The following is a 23,877-nucleotide window of genomic DNA, read 5'->3' as shown; positions in this document are numbered from 1 at the left end:
AACACGATCATTTGGATAGCTATGGTAGCTTCACCCTCATGTGGGTGCTAGCAAGCAATGTAGGTAGTGCTAGGTATCAATAGGGGCTGGAAGCTGTAGTGAGCTTCAATTGGTCAATAGCATCACAATATCACAGAGTATTTGCATAAGGTTCAGCTTTCCCCAACTTTGGTCCTGCCCTGTTCACATGTCATGCTCACATCGCCCAACGATCCCCGCCCACTTCACTCCATTGAAAATGAATGGGACTCCGTTGTTTCGTCGCCCGGATGGTGTTATGTGGAAATGCACTGTTAGGCCTAGATTCAATCAGATCAAGCGTTAACAAGTGACAGCAGATGTTTTGGGGTGATGCATTGGAGCCCTCAAATCGGTCAGCAGTTGTTCTTGCGATCATTGTCAGAAAGCCACACCTGCCCCACTTGCATTAGAAGTTCAGAAGGAGAAAGTGTAGGCTGTATAGAAATAATTACATAATAGAAAATCATTAAAGGAAATAATGAGGGTTTCTATCATCCTAATGGGGGTGTAAATTACATCTCATGTTCCAGTGTTCCAACATGTAAATAAGGCTGCATGGGATTTCTGTTAACACTAATCAGTGTAACTTTTGGGTGATTTTGCGTAATGTATTGTGTGCTAACAAAGGCACACCTGAAACAATACCACCATGTACATTAGCCATCGATTTGTGCATCCCCCTACAGTAAAACTACAATTTCAATCATATTATATTTGAGTGTTGAAGGTTTTAGGACATGTGTTTCTGATAAGGGCCCATGATGTTCATGAAAGCCTACCCTACGGTGTCACAGGAAATGAAGAAGGGAAAAGAGACCCAGGAGGACAGTTTTTCTTGTCAGCAGTTCCTTAGCGTGTGAAATACTGGAGGTCAGTTATTCTTTCATGCACTTTCTCACCACTGTCTGGCAGAGAGAGGACTGTAGATGGAGCACAGACAGTCAGAGTCAGGGTTCTGGGAGCAGGCAACCTTTTGTTAGCAGAGATTTGATAACACTGCACAGATGACAGGCCACCTTCATTTGTCATCCAAGAGGAATAGAGAGAAGGATAGAGAGAGGGTGGGAGAAGAAGATCTCCTGGAAGCAACAGGACCATGGAGTGTGTAACGCAAACGTGAACGGACATGACACTGGTAACATTGTACTGTAATTCTGGCTTCTCTTCTATCAAAAGTGATACAATAACAGTCTATAATTTAAGCACAAAGTAATCTCCCCTGGAAGGGAAACTGGGTGTATTTAGATAAAAATATATATATTAACTCAACAGAAGATCATTTTGAGAGCCGATCTGATTGGTCAAAAGACCAATTACTGAAAAAAGATGATAATTGGGCTGCCTGTCTAAACTCAGCCCATGTGCCCTCTGAACCTGGAAATACCAACTTCTTGTTTCAAAACCAACTCAGTCAAAACATGGCTAGAATAAACTGCTCAAAGACATTATGGATGAATTCCTCATTTTGTAGCTAGTACTTTGACTTACACAGAAGTACAGTCAGCTTAAAATAGTTGGGATCCTATTTTTGAAATAGCTCAAATAGACAACATACAGAACATGTGTATCCCAAAGTACAAATGTATTCTCAAACTTTGTACCAACCACGGCTTGCAGAATCCTCTTACAATAAGCAAAAGATTGTTGGCATAAATAAGAACATATTCCTAATTATCCCAGTAATTGCATTGAAAGTAAAGGGGATACCTAGTCAGTTGTACAACAATGCATTCAACTGAAATGTGGCTTGGGCATTTAACCCAACCCCTCTGAATCAGAGATGGAATTAGCAAAAGACAGTCAGCAACTGTAGAAACATTTTATTAGACATCTTTTTTTTATTAAGCAAGTTTTTCTTACATTTTAACTCTGCATTGTTTGGAAATTGCTCATAAGTAAGCATTTCACGGTAAAGTCTACACAGGTTGTATTCGGTGCAAGTGACAAATAAAATAAAATAAAATGTAATCTGAGCTAAGCATGAGAAGACCAATACATTGTTTTGTTGCCATCTAGTGGATACTTTTGGAACTGATAAAGTTAAATGGCATTTAAATATGCAGTGCATTTGGAAAGTATTCAGACCCCCTCCCTTTTTCAGCATTTTGTTACATTACAGCATTATTCTAAAAACAGATTAAATACATTTTTTTCCTCATAAATCTACACACAATACCCCATAATGACAAATCAAAAACAGGTTGACATTTTTGCAAATGTATTAAAAATTAAAAACAGAAATACCTTATGTAAATAAGCATTCAGACCATTTGCTATGAGACTCGAAATTGAGCTCAGGTGCATCCTGTTTACATTGATCATCCTTGAGATGTTTCTACAACTTGATTGGAGTCCACCTGTGGTCAATTGAATTGATTGGACATGATTTGGGAAGGCACACACCTGTCTATATGAAAAGGTCCCACAGTTGACAGTGTGTGTCAGAGCAAAAACCAAGACATGAGGTCGAAGGAATTGTCCGTAGAGCTCCGAGACAAGCTTGTGCCGAGGCACAGATCTGGGGAAGGGTACCAAAACATTTCTGCAGCATTGAAGGTCCCCAAGAACACGGTGGCCTCATCATTCTTAAAATGGATGAAGTTTGGAACCACCAAGACTCTTCCTAGAGCTGGCCGCCCGGCCAAACTAAGCAATCGGAGGGGAAGGGCCTTGGTCAAGAACCTGATGGTCACTCTGACAGAGCTCCAGAGTCCCTCTGTGAAGATGGGAGAACTTAACAGAAGGACAACCATCTCTGCAGCATTCCACCAATCAGTTATTTAATGGTAGAGTGGCCAGACAGAAGCCACTCCTCAATAATAGGCACGACAGCTCACTTGGGAGTTTGCCAAAAGGCACCTAAAAGACTCTCAGACCATGAGAAACAAGATTCTCTGGTCTGATGAAACCAAGATCGAACTCTTTGGCCTGAATGCCAAGCGTCTGGAGGAAACTTGGCACCATCCCTACAGTGAAGCATGGTGGTGGCAGAATCATGCTGTGGAGATGTTTTTAGCAGCAGGGACTGGGAGACTAGTCAGGATCGAGGGAAAGATGAATGAAGCAAAGTACAGAGAGCTCCTTGATGAAAACCTGCTCCAGAGCGCTCAGGACCTCACACTGGGGTGAAGGTCCACCTTCCAACAGGACAACGACCCTAAGCACATGGCCAAGACAATGCAGGAGTGGCTTAGGGACAAGTCTCTGAATGTCCTTGAGTTGTCCAGCCAGAGCCCCGACTTTAACCCGATCGAACATCTCTGGAGAGACCTGAAAATAGCTGTGCAGCAATGCTCCCCATCCAACCTGACAGAGCTTGAGAGGATCTGCAGAGAAGAATGGAAGAAACTCCCCAAATACAGGTGTGCCAAACTTGTAGCGTCATACCCAAGAAGAAAAGGTTGTAAACGCTGCCAAAGTTGCTTCAACAAAGTACTGAGCAAAGGGTCTGAATACTTATGTAAATGTGATATTTCTAAAAACTTGTTTTTGCTGTCATTATGTGGCATTTTGTGTAGATTGACGAGGGGGGAAAAAATTATTTAATCAATTTTAGAATAAGGCTGTAACAACAAAATTTAGAAAAAGGGGTCTGAATACTTCCCAAATGCACTAATATATATATATATATATATATATATATATATATATTTTTTTTTTTTACGTGATATTTACTTAATACAAGAGTCCGTGCAAAACAACTTGAAAGGAAAAGAAGGATACCCCTTTGGAGTGTCTTAAAAAGGGACACTATTCAGCATTGTAGTTTTTCAATTTAAGACTACAAGTTCCCACATAAGTTACTATCAAACATCATCCAAAGATAGTATTGTATTTTGAGTTGAAAATACCAGATTACAAAGACATTATATAAAACCGTGCTAGATTTCCCACATTTCTGGTATGACAGAACTTTTGCAAGACTGCATCATCCCACAACTAATCAAACAATTTCCATTCACATTTCAGTGATGGCAAACAGTAACATATTCATGAATGATTTGGAGTGAATTGGTAATATATGTCCTGTTAATTGTTTTCAGTGTACAGGATGCCTTTTCTAAAGTGTGCTTGTTTGTGTTTTACTGTATACAGAGGTTGCATACTGAACCCTTAGGCTACTATCAGCAGATAAATAGATTGGTATCATCATAATAATACAACCAACACAGCCAGTACAGTGTGGTCACTTCACGGAATGAATAAAACACTGTTCGCTACACTCAAATGGTTCAAGTTGAATCAACACGAAGCATTGACATTGGCAGGCCCATTATCAACTGATAAACTGCCATTTTGTATCATAAATATAGGCATAAAATATCTTGTCCCCAACCTACATCAGACAGTACATTCAGATATCAGGCAGGTCGACACCTACCATATGGACACACTCCATCTATAGAACTAGTAAAACCTAAGACAGCGAGTCAGAGTCTTCCCTTATCGTTGAATCAGTTGAGAAACAGGTTTGTTTTGACAGTACGACAATACTGAGGTAACCTTTCAATAACGTCTTCTTTCCTTGGCAGTAATCCTCCTTGCAGAAACAAATCTCTTCTCAGAGTCTTTTTGTTTGTTAAAGTGTGTGTGTGTGTGTGTGTGTGTGTGTGTGTGTGTGTTTGACCATCCTTTATGTTACCATAAGGAAAACCATCTCAGTGGAATCGACCCCCTTGAACTCACAATTCATCCTGCAGAAAGAGAGAGAAAAACAAAAAGAGAGAGAGAATGTGATTGTGGTTTGATACACTGAGACAACACAATCCAAAGTCACTTCAACTACCTATTAGCAGTTGAGAAAGATATGGCACATGGAAATCATAAGAGAGCTGTTTATGGAGACAGGTGGGATGGACAGAGTAGCTGAGGGGTGGGTTTAAAAGTTAATATTCTATAATAGTTGTGAGTGAAAACATGTATAATGTGTAAGTACTATTTCGATGTAACGTATATCAAAATACTTTATTATTGCTATGTAACTACTGTAAAAAAAAATTAAAAGCCACATATGTAAAATGTGTGTAGAATGTAGAGTGCACTCGGAAAGTATTCAGACCCCTTCACTTTCTCCAAATTTTGTTACGTTATAGCCTTATTCTAAAATGAATGAAATATGGGTTTTTTTTCTCATCAATCTACACACAATGCCCCATAATGACAAAGAGGTAAAACAGGTATTTAGAAATACCTTATTTACATAAGTATTCAGACCCTTTGCTATGAGACTAGAAATTGAGCTCAGGTGCATCCTGTTTCCATTGATCATCCTTGAGATGTTTCTACAACTTGATTGGAGTCCACCTGTGGTAAATTCAATTGATTGGACATGATTTGAAAAGGCACACACCTGTCTATATAAGGTCCCACAGTTGACAGTGCATGTCAGAGCAAGAGCTCCGAAACAGGTTTGTGTCAAGGAACAGATCTGGGGAAGGGTACCAAAAATCTTTTGCAGCATTGAAGGTCTCCAAGAACAGTGGTCTCCATCATTCTTAAATGGAAAAAGTTTGGAACCACCAAGACTCTTCCTAGAGCTGGCCGCCCGGCCAAGATGAGCAATAGTGGGTAAAGGGTCTGAATACTTATTTTTTTTTATTTTGGTAAAAACCTGTTTTAGCTTTGTCATTATGGGGTATTGTGTGTAAATTGACGAGGGGGAAAAAACGATTTAATCAATTTTACAATAAGGCTGTAACATAACAAAATGTGGAAAAAGTCAAGGGCTCTGAATACGTAACAAAAAAGAAAGAAGTAAAAACATTTATTTTTGTCCTCCGAAGAGGGTCGTGGAAGTGGTGGATGGGCCTAATTTTTTAAAAATAATAATAATAATAATAATAATACATTGAAATAAAAACTGTTAGCAGTCATCTTGCCTGAATTAGGTAAGCCAAAGCCCAAAACACAAACTCTCACCTAAAAGTCTGTGCCAGAAAATAATATATTTCCGCTTGACTGCAAAGGTAAGCGATAGCTACTAAGATTAAAAAGCAAAACGGTGATTGCAGAGTTGCTGAATTGAGTAAGAAGCTTACCTTGAAGTTGTCCGCCTTGCCCTGTAACCATGGAGATAACTGCTGGAGCCTCTGGCGGAGGACGTCTGCGATGTTATTAGCATCCCGGCTGTTGACATGCTCCCCTCCCTGGTCGCGCTGGGGACAGAGGGATGAAAGGAGGAAGGGGTGGAAGGATGGATGGATGGAGGGACATGGAGTGGTAAAGGGATGGATGGAGGGACTAGTTAGGGCACAGTGCTCTGGGGGACTGACTCAATCTCTCTAATAATTTAAATGGTAAACAACTTTAGGCAAGAGGTCCTCAAAGAAAAATACTAAATCAAATATACAGTTAAACAAGTTTCAATAAGAATATCTAACTACTGGAACTTCTGATACATAGTATTCAAATGTATTTAACTTACAACTTGTAGCTTGTCCTCTAACAAGGACAGGAATAAGCAAGATAACGATAAGCTGCTATGATGAAAACAAACTATCATTGCCCCCTCTTTGTCAGGTCGTTAATATGAAAGATAATGTGTTGTCTTCTAAAAACCGTACCTGGATAAATAACTAACCCATTAAAAAAAGTTACCAATCAGCAGTCTCTTACCTTCTTAGTGCCCAGGTGTGGGTAGAATCGGACGCTGGGATAGGCTGTGATGCCAGCTGACTGACAGGTCTGGTAGTGGGCCTGACAGTCTACTTTCCCTGCCCTCACACTCCCTTTCACCATCTAGAAAAAGAAAGATTGCGTCAGAAAAAGTACCCTTTTCCCTATGTAGCGCACTCCTTTTGACCAGGGCCCATAGGGAGACCCATAGCACTCTGGTCAAAATCAGTGCACTACATAGTGAATAGGGTGCCATTCGGGAAGCAACCAAAGACATGGCCGCCCAGTGAATCAACACTTTAGAACCACTACATTATCCATAGGGCTCTGGTCAAAAGTAATGCACTACTGAATAGCGCACAACTAAGGGCTGTTCTTAGCTGCGAAGCGGAGTATTATTCATGATAAATCACTGGATCCAGTGCCGTATCTATTTTATGAAACGGTTCCCAACATATTACACAAAGATGAAGGACATGTTTTCAGTAAAAAGTTATTTTAAATGAGTAAATTTTATTTAATTTAATCCTTTCACGAGAGGTTATAGTCTGGACAAAAGCCAGTCGGTAGTTCCATTTCTGAGGTTGCTATAGGGCTGGACGGTATACCACATTTGATGATATACCGGTATTGATGCACGGACCGGTTTGGGTTTTTACTTTACCTTCTATAACGGTATTTGAATGTTTAGTTTGTTAAATGGGATACGCCGTGTTTAAAGTCAATTTTTATAGTTGACTTCACTACTTGAGTCATTTCTCTCTCCGCTCTCTCTCGCCATGCACTTTCCACACAGACCTAGCCCCAACCCGTGACTCAAGGAGCACCTTTGTTGTTCTTCAACCACCACGGGAAACTGGCGTTCAGTCTGCACGGTCAATGTAGGACATGCAACAATGTTCAAATCAAATGTTATTGGTCACATACACGTGTTCAGCAGATGTTATTGCAGGTGTAGCGAAGTGCTTGTGTTTCTAGCTACAACAGTGCAGTAATATCTAACAATTTCACAACAATACACACAAATCTAAATAAAGGAATGGAATTAAGAATATAGAAATACTTGTATGAGCAATGTCACAGCGGCATAGACTAAGATACAGTAGAATAGAATATATACATATGAGATGAGTAATGCAAAATATGTAAACATTATTAAAGTGACTAGTGTTCCATTATTAAAGCCAGTGACTTCAAGTCTATGTATATAGGGCAGCAGCCTCTAATGTGCTAGTGATGCTATTTAACAGTCTGATGGCCTTGAGATAGAAGTTGTTTTTCAGTCTCTCGGTCCCAGCTTTGATGCACCTTTATTGACCTCGCCTTCTGGATGATAGCGGGGTGAACAGGCTGTGGCTCGGGTGGTTGTTGTCCTTGATGATCTTTTTGGCCTTCGTGTGATATCGGGTGCTGCAGGTGTCCTGGAGGGCAGGTAGTTTGCCCCCGGTGGCGCATTGTGCAGACAGCACCAGCCTCTGGAGAGCCTTGCGGTTGTGGGCAGTGCAGTTGCCGTACCAGGCGGTGATACAGCCTGACAGAATGCTATCAAGTTTGTGAGGGTTTTAGGTGCCAAGACAAATTTCTACAGCCTCCTGAGGTTGAAGAGGCACTGTTGCGCCTTCTTCACCACACTGTCTGTGTGGGTGGACCATTTCAGTTTGTCAGTGATGTGTACGCCGAGGAACTTGAAGCTTTCCACCTTCTACACTGCGGCCCCATCTATGTGGATAGGGGGGGTTTCTGCTGTACTGTTGTGTCGTCTGCAAACTTGATGATTGAGTTGGAGGCGTGCGGGCCACGCAGTCATGGGTGAACAGGGAGGCCAGGAGGGGGCTGAGAACACACCCTTGTGGGGCCCCAGTGTTGAGGATCAGCGAAGTGTAGGTATTGTTTCCTACCTTCACCACCTGGGGGCTGCCATAAGGAAGTCTAGGACCCAGTTGCACAGGGCGGGGTTCAGACCCAGGGCCTCGAGCTTAATGATGAGCTTGGAGGGTACTATGGTGTTGAATGCTGAGCTATAGTCAATGAACAGCATTCTTACATACAGTGAGGGAAAAAAGTATTTGATCCCCTGCTGATTTTGTACGTTTGCCCACTGACAAAGAAATGATAGGTCTATAATTTTAATGGTAGATTTATTTGAACAGTGAGAGACAGAATAACAACAACAAAAATCCAGAAAAACACATGTCAAAATGTTATAAATTGATTTGCATTTTAATGAGGGATAATACCACCTAAATCAGTATATTGTTTGTGCAACAGTATCTTCTAAATCAACGAGGAAAAATGTAAAGCACTATTATGTTAGCTACATGAAGTACAGTTGAAGTCGGAAGTTTTCATACAGTTAGATTGGAGTCATTAAAACTTGTTTTTCAACCACTCCACAAATGTCTTGTTAACAAACTATAGTTTTGGCAAGTCGGTTAGGATATCTACTTTGTGCATGACACAAGTAATTTTCCCAACAATTGTTTACAGACAGATTATTTCACTGTATCACAATTCCAGTGGGTCAGAAGTTTACATACACTAAGTTGACTGTGCCTTTAAACAGCTTGAAAAATTCCAGAAAATTATGTCATGGCTTTAGAAGCTTCTGACAGGCTAATTGACATAATTAGAGTCATTTGGAGGTGTAACTGTGGATGTATTTCAAGGCCTACCTTCAAACTCAGTGCCTCTTTGCTTGACATCATGGGAAAATCTAAATAAATCAGCCAAGACCTCAGAAAAAAAAAAAAATGGTGACCTCCACAAGTCTGGTTCATCCTTGGGAGCAATTTCCAAATGCCTCAAGGTACCGATTTCACCTGTACAAACAATAGTACGCAAGTATAAACACCATGGGAACATGCAGCCGTCATACCGCTCAGGAAGGAGGCGCGTTCTGTCTCCTAGAGAAGAACGTACTTTGGTGCGAAAAGTGCAACTCAATCCCAGAACAGCAGCAAAAGACCTTGTGAAGATGCTGGAGGAAACAGGTACAAAAGTATCTATATCCACAGTAAAACGAGTCCTATATCGACATAACCTGAAAGGCCGCTCAGCAAGGAAGAAGCCACTGCTCCAAAACCGCCATAAAAAAGCCAGACTACGGTTTGCAACTGCACATGGGGACAAAGATCGTACTTTTTGGAGAAATGTCCTCTGGTCTGATGAAACAAAAATAGAACTGTTTGGCCATAATGACCCTCATTATGTTTGGAGGAAAAAGGGGGAGACTTGCAAGCCCGTAGAACACCATCCCAACCGTGAAGCACGGGGGTGGCAGCATCATGTTGTGGGGGTGCTTTGCTGCATCATGAGGAAGGGAAAATGATGTGGATATAATGAAGCAACATCTCCAGACATCAGTCAGGAAGTTAAAGCTTGGTCGCAAATGGGTCTTCCACATGGACAATGACCCCAGGCATACTTCCAAAGTTGTGGCAAAATGGCTTAAGGACAACAAAGTCAAGGTATTGGAGTGGCCGTCACAAAGCCCTGACCTCAATCCAATAGAAACTGAAAAAGCTTGTGCGAGCAAGGAGGCCAACAAACCTGACTCAGTTACACCAGCTCTGTCAGGAGGAATGGGCCAAAATTCATCCAACTTATTGTGGGAAGCTTGTGGAAGGCTACCTGAAATGTTTGACCCAAGTTAAACAATTTAAAGGCAATGCTACCAAATACTAATTCAGTGTATGTAAACTTCTGACCCACTGGGAATGTGATGAAAGAAATAAAAGCTGAAATAAATCATTCTCTCTACTATTATTCTGACATTTCGCATTCTTAAAATAAAGTCGTGATCCTAACTGACCTAAAACAGGGAAGATTTACTGGGATTAAATGTCAGGAATTGTGAAAAACTGAGTTTAATGTACTTGGCTAAAGCGTATGTAAACTTCCGACTTCAACTGTTGCTTAGAGAAAACATTAAATGTAGCCTAAGATTATAGGGTCCCCTAGGAAACAGTGTCGAAATTATCCAAAATTTGTGCAGAAAGCTGATGAAAATGCTGAAAATTATTTTGTGTTGAATTGAACAGTATAATACAATCAGAATGGAGAAAGACCTATTGAAATCACTAAGCATGTATGTGTTGCCACCCTTGGGTCACGCACTACTCATAAAACAAATGTAGAACTTTTATTATAAAAAAACACAAAATACCGACAAATCGTCTTTAACATTTTATACCGTGATATGATATTTTGGTCATAAGGCCCAGCTGTAGGTTGCTAGACAAAAGTGCAGGCTGACTAACGTTCTAATTTGGCAAAGGCTTTGCTTGCTAGTCAACTAAAGCTAACACAATCACATCAAACTCAACCAATCAGCAATCAAACGATGAATTTTATAATAGTAAATAGGGTGCCATTTGGGCACAGACAAAGAGGTGGCTGCCCAGTGGCTCAGACACTTCAGAACCATTACATTATTCAGAGCAGAGACACACAAGGCCCTCCATTGTTACTGTGATAATGTTACCAGCCTAGTGATCAAAGCACAGCACGTGTGTGGCGAGGGAGATACTTAAGTGATAATGCCCTCGAAGCCGGTGTTTGGAGGATATATTGGCACGGCTCGTCGAGGGCCAGTAAACCGTGCCAATATATCCTCCAAACAAAGGCTACGAGGGCATTATCACTTTTATACAACGGGTTATCAACATATTGAAATAACGATTTAACGTAACATATTTTCATAAATGTATTCCTACTATTACCACAAGATATATCCCGACACAAATCTAGGTTTGCTACCCAATGCGGCCTGTCGTTCCTTCTATCCGTTCGGTTGCCAGAGACGCGACCCAGTTGTTCGGTCTTTTTGATCTGTCTCTATGGACGTTTGTTCTAAATGTTCCATTGCCATACTGGCTGGCAAATTTCTTATCCCTTGCTTGCTAGTCAACTACGGTTAACTTAGTCACTTCAAACAGTGCAGCCCGAATAACAACAGTAGCAGCATTTGTTTAGACATCCATAACAATGAGTTGATGAGGCGCGATTTTGCCAGGCATAGAAAATATGCTCTCCGCTGTTGAAAACTAAATGTTAGTCTAAAAGAAATGTGAGAAGGTCTAGATGCTTTTTATAGTGGAGATCAAGTTTATAAATTGCCTGGATGGGTTGACAAGACAGTGGATTGCGCAGTCAGATGGAACAAGGTAAATAGGCATTTTAACTTCATAGATTCAGCCAGTGGTAACTTGTGGAATAGACAGAGGCTGGAATGCGGTTTTAACCAATCAGCATTCAGGATTAGATCCACCCGTTGTATAAAGTACAATAACTTCGCTCTAGTATGAAAATAACAATGTATTCATATTATAACCATGAATAGAGGCCATATTCATGAAGTGTCTCGGAGTAGATCAGTTGAGCCATTTATATCATAATAAATAAGATCAGCCTACATGGACAGGGGGTGCCTGATCCTAGAGCAGCGCTCCTACTCTGATGCTTTATGAAAACGGGTCAAGAAACATGGAGGAGTGGAGAAGATATCTTACCCGAGCGAGGACCTCGAACTCTGGGGCAAAGTGCTGGCATGGTCCACACCACGGAGCATAGAAGTCCACCACCCAGTGATCCGTCCCTCCTATTACCTTGTTCCTGAAGTCATCTGGAGTCAGATCCACTGATGCTCTTGGGAGAGTACTAAGACACAGACGGACAATGTATGAATTCCTTTCTGTTGACTACAAATCAGATACAAATGTTCCAATAATGGTGACTGTTAAAAGGCTAGGACAGAAACACAGGCGAGAACTTACCCCACAGCCCAGACTTTGAGAGAGTGAGCATCTCTGTGCCAGCCGTTGTAACTCCTGGTGAAAGAAATAAAAACAGCACTCTTATTTACAGACTTTACAACATAACTTAATGTAAACGTTACAATATAATTTAGTGTACATTTTACAACATAACTTACTGTAAACTTTACAAAATGTAAGCCATATGTACACTTTAAAACATGTAAACTTAGTGTAACCTGTAGAACACGTAAACAGTAACTATAGTAAGACTGAAAGAACAGTAAGGTACATACTGGTATATGTCTCGTCGGTTGGCGTTCTGAGGGTAGAGGCGTATCTCAGGGTAGGCTCTGACACCCTCTCCTTGGCAAAAGGAGTGGTGTTTCTGACAGTCTATCGTGCCCACCTTTATCATACCATTTACCGCCTGAGAAGAGACATCAGCAGACAGAAAACCAGGGAGAAAACTAAATTTTCGCTAGAGTGGATTAACATTTAGAAAATCTTCTTGACAAATGCATTAAGTTGGATTTGTTGATTACACCCACCCACCCTAGAATAAAATGAGATAATGCTAATATTTTATCTTGATAGATATCATGCATCTCTCTCCCTCTATGCTAGATTCAAGCCCCCCATATCCAGAGAACACGTCAGTGTTAGCTCTGTTGCTGTACCTACTGCCCTACCCGTGCCATCCTCCTCCACTCCGGCAGCAGGGCCGGGCAGGGCCCACACCACGGGGCAAAGAAGTCTACCATCCTACTGCCTATTACCTAGTAGGTATTCTATACAGCCTATAGCCTACCACCCTACAATCCACTACCTACCCGTGCCATCCTCCTCCACTCAGGCAGCAGGGCCTGACAGGGCCCACACCACGGGGCATAGAAGTCCACCATCCAGGTCTCGCTGTGTTTTCTCCTCTTCACCAGCTCTGCAAAGCTGTCTGGGTCCATGGTCACCACAGTGGGGTCAACCAAGTCCTGGAAGAGTGGGGAGAAAGAAGAGTCACTACAGTAGGGATGTACTGTATAACAGTAACAGACAATTCAGACTATTGGCAATGGGAGAGTGCTACATTTCCTCCACAAGGTACAGGAAGTAACTATGTTGAGTCTCTTAGTTTTAAACCTTTGTGGCACTATAAGCACTGGCTCGAAAGGAGATGGCCCGATACTGTGAACTAGGCCAATGGTAAGCTTCTCACCTGTATGAACTCCAGGATTCCGTCAGCAGAGTGATGTCCCTCGTACTCATGGATGGAGGACTTGTTAAAGATTACCGTGGTCGGGTAAGCATGGATATTATACTGAAAACACAAACACAACATTACTGGTAGCTAGTACTACTTTTGATTAAATATCACAGTGGTTGCGTAGGCGTGGACTGAAAACAGCCACATAGGACATACAGTACGTTACATAACTGTGGTAGCCACTGCCACTTTCAGTTAACCATCAAAACCACAAACACATTTCATTTGGTTCATCGTCAGGGATGTGATCAGGATATAAAATAGAACATCTTTATTTTGGCCAGGAAAAGTGGATACTGAGCTCACCACACAATCACAGGTGACAGGGCTGGAATGACGGCCCTACACCTAGCCTTGCTACAACACAGCCAGAGGAATGACGGCCCTACACCTAGCCTTGCTACAACACAGCCAGAGGAATGACGGCCCTACACCTAGCCTTGCTACAACACAGCCAGAGGAATGACGGCCCTACACCTAGCCTTGCTACAACACAGCCAGAGGAATGACGGCCCTACACCTAGCCTTGCTACAACACAGCCAGAGGAATGACGGCCCTACACCTAGCCTTGCTACAACACAGCCAGAGGAATGACGGCCCTACACCTAGCCTTGCTACAACACAGCCAGAGGAATGACGGCCCTACACCTAGCCTTGCTACAACACAGCCAGAGGAATGACGGCCCTACACCTAGCCTTGCTACAACACAGCCAGAGGAATGACGGCCCTACACCTAGCCTTGCTACAACACAGCCAGAGGAATGACGGCCCTACACCTAGCCTTGCTACAACACAGCCAGAGGAATGACGGCCCTACACCTAGCCTTGCTACAACACAGCCAGAGGAATGACGGCCCTACACCTAGCCTTGCTACAACACAGCCAGAGGAATGGCGGCCCTACACCTAGCCTTGCTACAACACAGCCAGAGGAATGACGGCCCTACACCTAGCCTTGCTACAACACAGCCAGAGGAATGACGGCCCTACACCTAGCCTTGCTACAACACAGCCAGAGGAATGACGGCCCTACACCTAGCCTTGCTACAACACAGCCAGAGGAATGACGGCCCTACACCTAGCCTTGCTACAACACAGCCAGAGGAATGACGGCCCTACACCTAGCCTTGCTACAACACAGCCAGAGGAATGACGGCCCTACACCTAGCCTTGCTACAACACAGCCAGAGGAATGACGGCCCTACACCTAGCCTTGCTACAACACAGCCAGAGGAATGACGGCCCTACACCTAGCCTTGCTACAACACAGCCAGAGGAATGACGGCCCTACACCTAGCCTTGCTACAACACAGCCAGAGGAATGACGGCCCTACACCTAGCCTTGCTACAACACAGCCAGAGGAATGACGGCCCTACACCTAGCCTTGCTACAACACAGCCAGAGGAATGACGGCCCTACACCTAGCCTTGCTACAACACAGCCAGAGGAATGACGGCCCTACACCTAGCCTTGCTACAACACAGCCAGAGGAATGACGGCCCTACACCTAGCCTTGCTACAACACAGCCAGAGGAATGACGGCCCTACACCTAGCCTTGCTACAACACAGCCAGAGGAATGACGGCCCTACACCTAGCCTTGCTACAACACAGCCAGAGGAATGACGGCCCTACACCTAGCCTTGCTACAACACAGCCAGAGGAATGACGGCCCTACACCTAGCCTTGCTACAACACAGCCAGAGGAATGACGGCCCTACACCTAGCCTTGCTACAACACAGCCAGAGGAATGACGGCCCTACACCTAGCCTTGCTACAACACAGCCAGAGGAATGACGGCCCTACACCTAGCCTTGCTACAACACAGCCAGAGGAATGACGGCCCTACACCTAGCCTTGCTACAACACAGCCAGAGGAATGACGGCCCTACACCTAGCCTTGCTACAACACAGCCAGAGGAATGACGGCCCTACACCTAGCCTTGCTACAACACAGCCAGAGGAATGACGGCCCTACACCTAGCCTTGCTACAACACAGCCAGAGGAATGACGGCCCTACACCTAGCCTTGCTACAACACAGCCAGAGGAATGACGGCCCTACACCTAGCCTTGCTACAACACAGCCAGAGGAATGACGGCCCTACACCTAGCCTTGCTACAACACAGCCAGAGGAATGACGGCCCTACACCTAGCCTTGCTACAACACAGCCAGAGGAATGACGGCCCTACACCTAGCCTTGCTACAACACAGCCAGAGGAATGACGGCCCTACACCTAGCCTTGCTACAACACAGCCAGAGGAATGACGGCCCTACACCTAGCCTTGCTACAACACAGCCAGAGGAATGACGGCCCTACACCTAGCCTTGCTACAACACAGCCAGAGGAATGACGGCCCTACACCTAGCCTTGCTACAACACAGCCAGAGGAATGACGGCCCTACACCTAGCCTTGCTACAACACAGCCAGAGGAATGACGGCCCTACACCTAGCCTTGCTACAACACAGCCAGAGGAATGACGGCCCTACACCTAGCCTTGCTACAACACAGCCAGAGGAATGACGGCCCTACACCTAGCCTTGCTACAACACAGCCAGAGGAATGACGGCCCTACACCTAGCCTTGCTACAACACAGCCAGAGGAATGACGGCCCTACACCTAGCCTTGCTACAACACAGCCAGAGGAATGACGGCCCTACACCTAGCCTTGCTACAACACAGCCAGAGGAATGACGGCCCTACACCTAGCCTTGCTACAACACAGCCAGAGGAATGACGGCCCTACACCTAGCCTTGCTACAACACAGCCAGAGGAATGACGGCCCTACACCTAGCCTTGCTACAACACAGCCAGAGGAATGACGGCCCTACACCTAGCCTTGCTACAACACAGCCAGAGGAATGACGGCCCTACACCTAGCCTTGCTACAACACAGCCAGAGGAATGACGGCCCTACACCTAGCCTTGCTACAACACAGCCAGAGGAATGACGGCCCTACACCTAGCCTTGCTACAACACAGCCAGAGGAATGACGGCCCTACACCTAGCCTTGCTACAACACAGCCAGAGGAATGACGGCCCTACACCTAGCCTTGCTACAACACAGCCAGAGGAATGACGGCCCTACACCTAGCCTTGCTACAACACAGCCAGAGGAATGACGGCCCTACACCTAGCCTTGCTACAACACAGCCAGAGGAATGACGGCCCTACACCTAGCCTTGCTACAACACAGCCAGAGGAATGACGGCCCTACACCTAGCCTTGCTACAACACAGCCAGAGGAATGACGGCCCTACACCTAGCCTTGCTACAACACAGCCAGAGGAATGACGGCCCTACACCTAGCCTTGCTACAACACAGCCAGAGGAATGACGGCCCTACACCTAGCCTTGCTACAACACAGCCAGAGGAATGACGGCCCTACACCTAGCCTTGCTACAACACAGCCAGAGGAATGACGGCCCTACACCTAGCCTTGCTACAACACAGCCAGAGGAATGACGGCCCTACACCTAGCCTTGCTACAACACAGCCAGAGGAATGACGGCCCTACACCTAGCCTTGCTACAACACAGCCAGAGGAATGACGGCCCTACACCTAGCCTTGCTACAACACAGCCAGAGGAATGACGGCCCTACACCTAGCCTTGCTACAACACAGCCAGAGGAATGACGGCCCTACACCTAGCCTTGCTACAACACAGCCAGAGGAATGACGGCCCTACACCTAGCCTTGCTACAACACAGCCAGAGGAATGACGGCCCTACACCTAGCCTTGCTACAACACAGCCAGAGGAATGACGGCCCTACACCTAGCCTTGCTACAACACAGCCAGAGGAATGACGGCCCTACACCTAGCCTTGCTACAACACAGCCAGAGGAATGACGGCCCTACACCTAGCCTTGCTACAACACAGCCAGAGGAATGACGGCCCTACACCTAGCCTTGCTACAACACAGCCAGAGGAATGACGGCCCTACACCTAGCCTTGCTACAACACAGCCAGAGGAATGACGGCCCTACACCTAGCCTTGCTACAACACAGCCAGAGGAATGACGGCCCTACACCTAGCCTTGCTACAACACAGCCAGAGGAATGACGGCCCTACACCTAGCCTTGCTACAACACAGCCAGAGGAATGACGGCCCTACACCTAGCCTTGCTACAACACAGCCAGAGGAATGATGGCCCTACACCTAGCCTTGCTACAACACAGCCAGAGGAATGATGGCTGTACTATGCCTGTATGCCATACAGCCCAGAGGAATGACAGCTCTACTATGCCTGTATGCCATACAGCCCAGAGGAATGACGGCTGTACTATGCCTGTATGCCATACAGCCCAGAAGAATGACAGCTCTACTATGCCTGTATGCCATACAGCCAGAGGAATGACAGCTCTACTATGCCTGTATGCCATACAGACCAGAGGAATGACGGCTCTACTATGCCTGTATGCCATACAGCCCAGAGGAATGACGGCTGTACTATGCCTGTATGCCATACAGCCCAGAGGAATGACGGCTGTACTATGCCTGTATGCCATACAGCCCAGAGGAATGACGGCTGTACTATGCCTGTATGCCATACAGCCCAGAGGAATGACGGCTGTACTATGCCTGTATGCCATACAGCCCAGAGGAATGACAGCTCTACTATGCCTGTATGCCATACAGCCCAGAGGAATGACAGCTCTACTATGCCTGTATGCCATACAGCCCAGAGGAATGACAGCTCTACTATGCCTGTATGCCATACAGCCCAGAGGAAAGCAGTGCTACCGGAATAAATAAAAACGGCTTTGTTGATATGTGTGAGTCATACTAAGTCCATTGGATGAAACGCATATTATTTACTTAAATCATAAATACCTTCATTATAGTGAGAAATGATGTCATACAAGCAGGGCCATGATTTGGGGACATAGTTAAACTCTGTCTTGCATGGCTGGCTCCTCAATACTAGCCTAGTTGGCAGTCTTCTTAGCTAACATTCCACTCATATTACACCGCATCATATGTACACGACATGGAATACAAGAAGTGGAATGCTAGCTAAACAGACTGGCAACCAGGCTCCCTCAATACATCTAGGCAGATATTGTGGAATACATAGAAGAATAGCACATCTAGGGGGTTTGGATTTACGTTTGGTATGTTCTCCCGACACTCACCATGCTGCAGAGTCTCTCGTGCACGGTGCAGTCCAGCGTTCCGAACTTCATCTGACCAAACAGCTGGATCGAGGCTTTCCTCAGCTCAGGGAGGAGAGCACGACAGGGCGGACACCACTACAAGGAAACAGTATATTAGTATTTGTTCATGGACCTCACCCAATGTCTCAGCCAGCTCAACAGGATCTAGTCCACTTTACACAACAATAATGTCTGTTTACTTTCAGGGATTAATGTTAGTCACCAACAGATTATTATTTTAATAGCCACACCTACCTTATGACTACCGACCCGTAGCACTCACATCTGTAGCCATGAAGTGCTTTGAAAGGCTGGTCATGGCTCACATCAAAATCATTATCCCAGACCCACTCCAATTTGCATATCGCCCCAACAGATCCACAGATGATGCAATCTCTATTGCACTCCACACGGCCCTTTCCCACCAGGACAAAAGGAACACCTATGTGAGAATTCTATTCATTGACTAGAGCTCAGCGTTCAACACCATAGTGCCCTCAAAGCTCATCAATAAGCTAAGGACCCTGGGACTGAACACCTCCCTCTGCATCTGGATCCTGGACTTCCTGACGGGCCGCCCCCAGGTGGTAAGGAATAACACATCCGTCACGCTGATACTCAACACGGGGGCCACTCAGGGGTGAGTGCTCCTGTAGTCCCCTCCTGTACTCTCTGTTCATTCATGACTGCATGGCCAGGCACGACTCAAACACCATCATCAAGTTTGCCGATGACACAACAGTGGTAGGCCTGATCACCGACAACGACGAGAGCCTATAGGGAGGAAGTCAGAGACCTGGTAGAGTGGTGCCAGGACAACAACCTCTCCCTCAACATGATCAAGACAAAGGAGATGATTGTGGACTACAGGAAATGTAGTGAAGCAGGTTGAGAGCTTCAAGTTCCTTGATGTCCACATCACCAACAAACTAACATGGTCCAAGCACACCAAGACAGTCGTGAAGAGGGCTCGACAAAATCTATTCCCCTCAGGAGACTGAAAAGATTTGGCATGGGTCCTCAGATCCTCAAAAGGTTCTACAGCTGCACCATCGAGAGCATCCTGACTGGTTGCATCACTGCTCGGCCTCCGACCGCAAGGCACTACAGATAGCCCAGTACATCACTGGGGCCAAGCTTCCTGCCATCCAGGACCTCTATACCAGGTGGTATCAGAGAAAGGGACAAAAAATTGTGAAAGACTCCAGGCACCCGAGTCATAGACTGTTCTCTCTGCTACCGCACGGCAAGCGGTACCGGAGTGCCACGTCTAGGTCAAAAAGGCTTCGTAGCAGCTTCTACCCCCAAGCCATAAGACTCCTGAACAGCTAATGAAATGGCTACCCAGACCCCTCTATTATGCTGCTGCTACTCTGTTTATTATCTATGCAAAGTCACTTTAACTCTACCTACATGTACATATTACCTCAATTACCTTGACTAACCGGTGCCCCTGCACATCGACTCTGTAACGGCACCCCCTGTATATAGCCTCGCTATTGTTATTTTACTGTTGCTTTTTAATTATTTGTTACTTTTATATTTTTTACTTAATACTTATTTTTTCATTGTTGGTTAAGGGCTTGTAAGCATTGTTGGTTAAGGACTTGTAAGTAAGCATTTCACTGTAAGGTCTACACCTGTTGTATTCGGCGCATGTGACAAACGCGTAGTCAACACGTAGTCAACTGTGAACATCGATAAGCAAGTAGAGTATTAGTCACTAACATTAGGCTGATACTTACAGGAGCAAAGAAGTCAACTAGCCAGGGCTCCTTTCCATCACTGGGGAAGTTCTCTGGTCTCAGAGTGGTGACATGGGCGCTGACACTCTCCTTAGCAAACGCTATGATGTTATACAGCACATCCTTCCCTGCGAGAACAGAAATAGTTTCCCATTTATAAGAAATATATTGGAAATCTTACTCACTCAAGCTCTCATGAAAAACAAAACAAGAATAACAAAATACATTTTATTTAACCTTTATTAAACTAGGAAAGTCAGTTACGAACAAATTCTTATTTGTAATGACAGCCTACCCCGGCCAAACCCGGACGACACTGGGCCAATTGTGCGTCGCCCTATGGGACTCCCAATCATGGCCGGATGTGATGCAGCCTGGATTCGAACCAGGTACCACTGAGATGCAGTGTCTTAGACCACTGCGCCACTCGGGAGCCCCCCCCCCCGAGTAAATATACAAAATGTGCATATGTATACAACAACCAGTGAAAAGGAATGCCAAGTGAAATACAGAGATAAAATACCAAAATCGATTGAGTTCGAATAAGACGTTGACTTACCATGGTGTATCTCAAAGTCATGAATCCCAAGGCCTTTGAAGACAGCGATGCAGGGCTTTTGAATGTAGAAGGAGGCGCATAGTTCTGAGTCAGTAAGGCAGTCCACCTTTCCCACCTGAGAAAAAGCACAGAGTACTGGCAGTATTAAACATCCAGACTGAATCAGTGACGTGAATGAACAGTGAATCAGAGCGATATTCATTGTGGATTTCAGACCTTACCAGTATGTTGGCTGCCTTCAGAAGAGCCTTGAGCTTCTTATACTCATGAGATGCCATGGTCTTCTGTCCGAAAGAAAAACTGACCAGCCACCGATGATGGGCCAGTTTACTCTACAGAGACCGATGGAGAATAGAATAGAACACAATAGAATAGGACAGAATAACTGTACTTTTCCTAAATATTTCAGCATCACCACTAAAGGTGTTTTCCTCAACTGAAATCATGTCAGACAACAGATTATTTCATGTCAACTATATGTGGTTATTTTTAGTAGGTAGGTATATTATTACTAGGAAGAGGAAAGAACATCCACAACATTCGAGCCAGCCTCCAACTGTGACAACTGAGTCTGCCTCTCACAGATTGGACAGCACAGAGGACGCTGCACTAAGACATAACCCCCAATGAGGCACAATAAACATATGGTTGTACGAGATGGCAATACAGATGATTTTTACTGTACCTTAGATTTGATTATTGGGTTATTATTACTGTACCTGGAAGGTTTCCTTAGTAAGAGGCTCTAGGTCAGGCAGATGCTGCATCACCTCTCCATAGATCTCTCTGGTATCCAAACTCTGCAGGAACTGTTGTTGTGATGAAACCAATGTTTGTTGTAAAACTGGGATTTCAGAACAGTCACGATTCTATCATCTCATGTCAATAAAATATAAAAGTGTTCTCTTAGCCATGTATGGTGCGGCTTCTTCATAAACCCATCCTGGGTTTCTCCTTCTCACTTACAAATACATTTCATGTTATCCTTTGGGCCTCTCTTACCAGCACGCTGCCCTTGTTCTTCAGTGAACTGCCAGGGGGGAAGAAGGCTGTGGTGCTGGTGGTCACCTCAAAGCTGTCACACAACTCAGCCTGTGTTGAGCAGTCCATCCAGCCCACGTTCACTAGACCTTCCTGAAGAGGACACAAGAGAAGAGACATATTTCAGTCACAGTAATAATGTATGCTCATGGGAAGGTAAACATACAGCATGGGATCAATGAGGACTTACCAACATTCCTGCTAATTTTTGCCTCGTCTGTGACTCTAGACAGTCTATGAAGAGATCAAACACAGAGCATATTTTAACTGTATAGAAAATAAAATTCATACCATATTGGTTTCACTAATTCTGACTAAAAGTCTCTATTTGTAAACATGACAAAGCATCTCAACATAACCCTTAACAGCCTGTCTTACCTCCTGAGTCAGCACAGAAGGTGATCAGCCATCCAACTCCAGATGAAAATGCTGCCTCAATCTCGGTGAAGACATTGCCTTGCCACAGCTCTGTAACTCTGCTCTTCACAAACTGCATGCCAAACTTAGTCAAACTCTTCTTGGCCCTATCTCCAAAGTATTTCTCTGGATTCTATTGGGACGACAGAAAGGGATGCGTTTTAGAGGGTTGTTCCTAACACCGTGATCAGTGAGTGATACGTAGCCTGTTTAAAACAGATTGAATGATGTGCTAAAACAAGGCTACGTGATGCATGACAGAGCTATCCTAAAAGACAGCTGTGACGTTTCTCCTACCATTCCAGCTTTGTAAATGTAGAGGCTGGGGTAGCTGTTGATGCCGTTGCTGCGACACAGTCTGTTGTTGTCTCCGCAGTTCACTGCTCCTATCCTGATCACTCCATCCATCTCCTTAGCAAACTCCCTCCACTGCAGACACACAGAGTAACATAGATAACAATTATCAAAAGATAAATAAAGACGACTTAAAAAAAAGGTACCATCTGCAATATCTACCACTGTTCAATGGACATTTTAATGAAGTATATGAAACAACCAATGAATAGCAGTAAATATTGCAGAATGCACTTTTACAGTGAGTGAGGAAAGTATTACCGTGGGAGCCAGCTCGTGACAGTGATGACAACGAGGGAAGTAGAAGTTGACAAACCAGAGTTCCCCAGAGTTCACTGCTGCATCTATGGTAGTAGAGCCAGTATCATAACAACAAACATACCCCAACAAGAAAAGATGGCTCTGAAGGTTCGGAATAGTGTGACATCACTTACCGAAGTCTCCCCTATCTAAAGTGACAATCTCTAGGTCATCATCGTAGATACCTGCAGAAAGAGTAAGATGACAAGTCACATCAACATCCTGAGGAAATGACTGAAATTGTTGCATGTTAGCAGTGGCTCATCAATCCACTTCATATTTCTTGTCAATGTTTACATTTCACATTCTTAGACTACCCTAAAAAAATGATTTACCAAATTCATTTCTATAGTAGTTCCAGCTCTCATATCGTCCTCCTCCCTGCTGCTCGTCCTGCAGACCCTTCTCTCCATACTTGTCATACTTCTTCCTCAGATCGTCATCCTTCAAAACTTCATAGGCTCGGGTTACCTTCAGGAACTTGTCGTGGGCAGTTTCATCATGCTGGACAATGAGAGCAACAAATCAAGTACTGGACTTTGTGGAAAATACCTAGCCTGCTACCAGACGTGGTTGTGCTATTTTGTTGTGACAATGACCATAGAATTAAGAAAAACAGCAAAAACAGAACTGGGACC

At 44.5% G+C, this 23,877-nt stretch overlaps 1 protein-coding gene across 2 annotated transcripts in view; it reads right to left on the bottom strand.

The window, feature by feature from the left end:
* Window positions 1-4,590: 4,590 nt before the first annotated feature.
* LOC106582260 (dnaJ homolog subfamily C member 10) overlaps window positions 4,591-23,877 on the bottom strand; it is a 29,999-nt gene continuing 10,712 nt past the window's right edge. For both annotated transcript variants that reach the window (XM_014165151.2, XM_045704718.1), the window contains exons 3-22: window positions 23,575-23,743; window positions 23,374-23,424; window positions 23,201-23,283; window positions 22,883-23,014; window positions 22,547-22,718; window positions 22,359-22,402; window positions 22,130-22,261; window positions 21,847-21,936; window positions 21,349-21,459; window positions 21,128-21,242; window positions 20,569-20,696; window positions 18,803-18,919; window positions 13,603-13,704; window positions 13,223-13,378; window positions 12,686-12,819; window positions 12,411-12,464; window positions 12,147-12,294; window positions 6,637-6,759; window positions 6,060-6,176; window positions 4,591-4,715 (exon numbers count right to left, since the gene is read on the bottom strand). In XM_014165151.2, the coding sequence (XP_014020626.1) occupies window positions 4,704-4,715; window positions 6,060-6,176; window positions 6,637-6,759; window positions 12,147-12,294; window positions 12,411-12,464; window positions 12,686-12,819; window positions 13,223-13,378; window positions 13,603-13,704; window positions 18,803-18,919; window positions 20,569-20,696; window positions 21,128-21,242; window positions 21,349-21,459; window positions 21,847-21,936; window positions 22,130-22,261; window positions 22,359-22,402; window positions 22,547-22,718; window positions 22,883-23,014; window positions 23,201-23,283; window positions 23,374-23,424; window positions 23,575-23,743 (2,190 nt within the window). In that variant the 3' untranslated portion in view covers window positions 4,591-4,703. The remainder of the gene's footprint in view (window positions 4,716-6,059; window positions 6,177-6,636; window positions 6,760-12,146; window positions 12,295-12,410; window positions 12,465-12,685; window positions 12,820-13,222; window positions 13,379-13,602; window positions 13,705-18,802; window positions 18,920-20,568; window positions 20,697-21,127; window positions 21,243-21,348; window positions 21,460-21,846; window positions 21,937-22,129; window positions 22,262-22,358; window positions 22,403-22,546; window positions 22,719-22,882; window positions 23,015-23,200; window positions 23,284-23,373; window positions 23,425-23,574; window positions 23,744-23,877) is intronic.

This window comes from Salmo salar, chromosome ssa21 (assembly GCF_905237065.1).
Source record: "Salmo salar chromosome ssa21, Ssal_v3.1, whole genome shotgun sequence".
Taxonomy (NCBI): domain Eukaryota; kingdom Metazoa; phylum Chordata; class Actinopteri; order Salmoniformes; family Salmonidae; genus Salmo; species Salmo salar.
The sequence above is the reverse complement of the archived record's forward strand: the minus strand, read 5'-3'. Positions and strand labels throughout refer to the sequence as shown.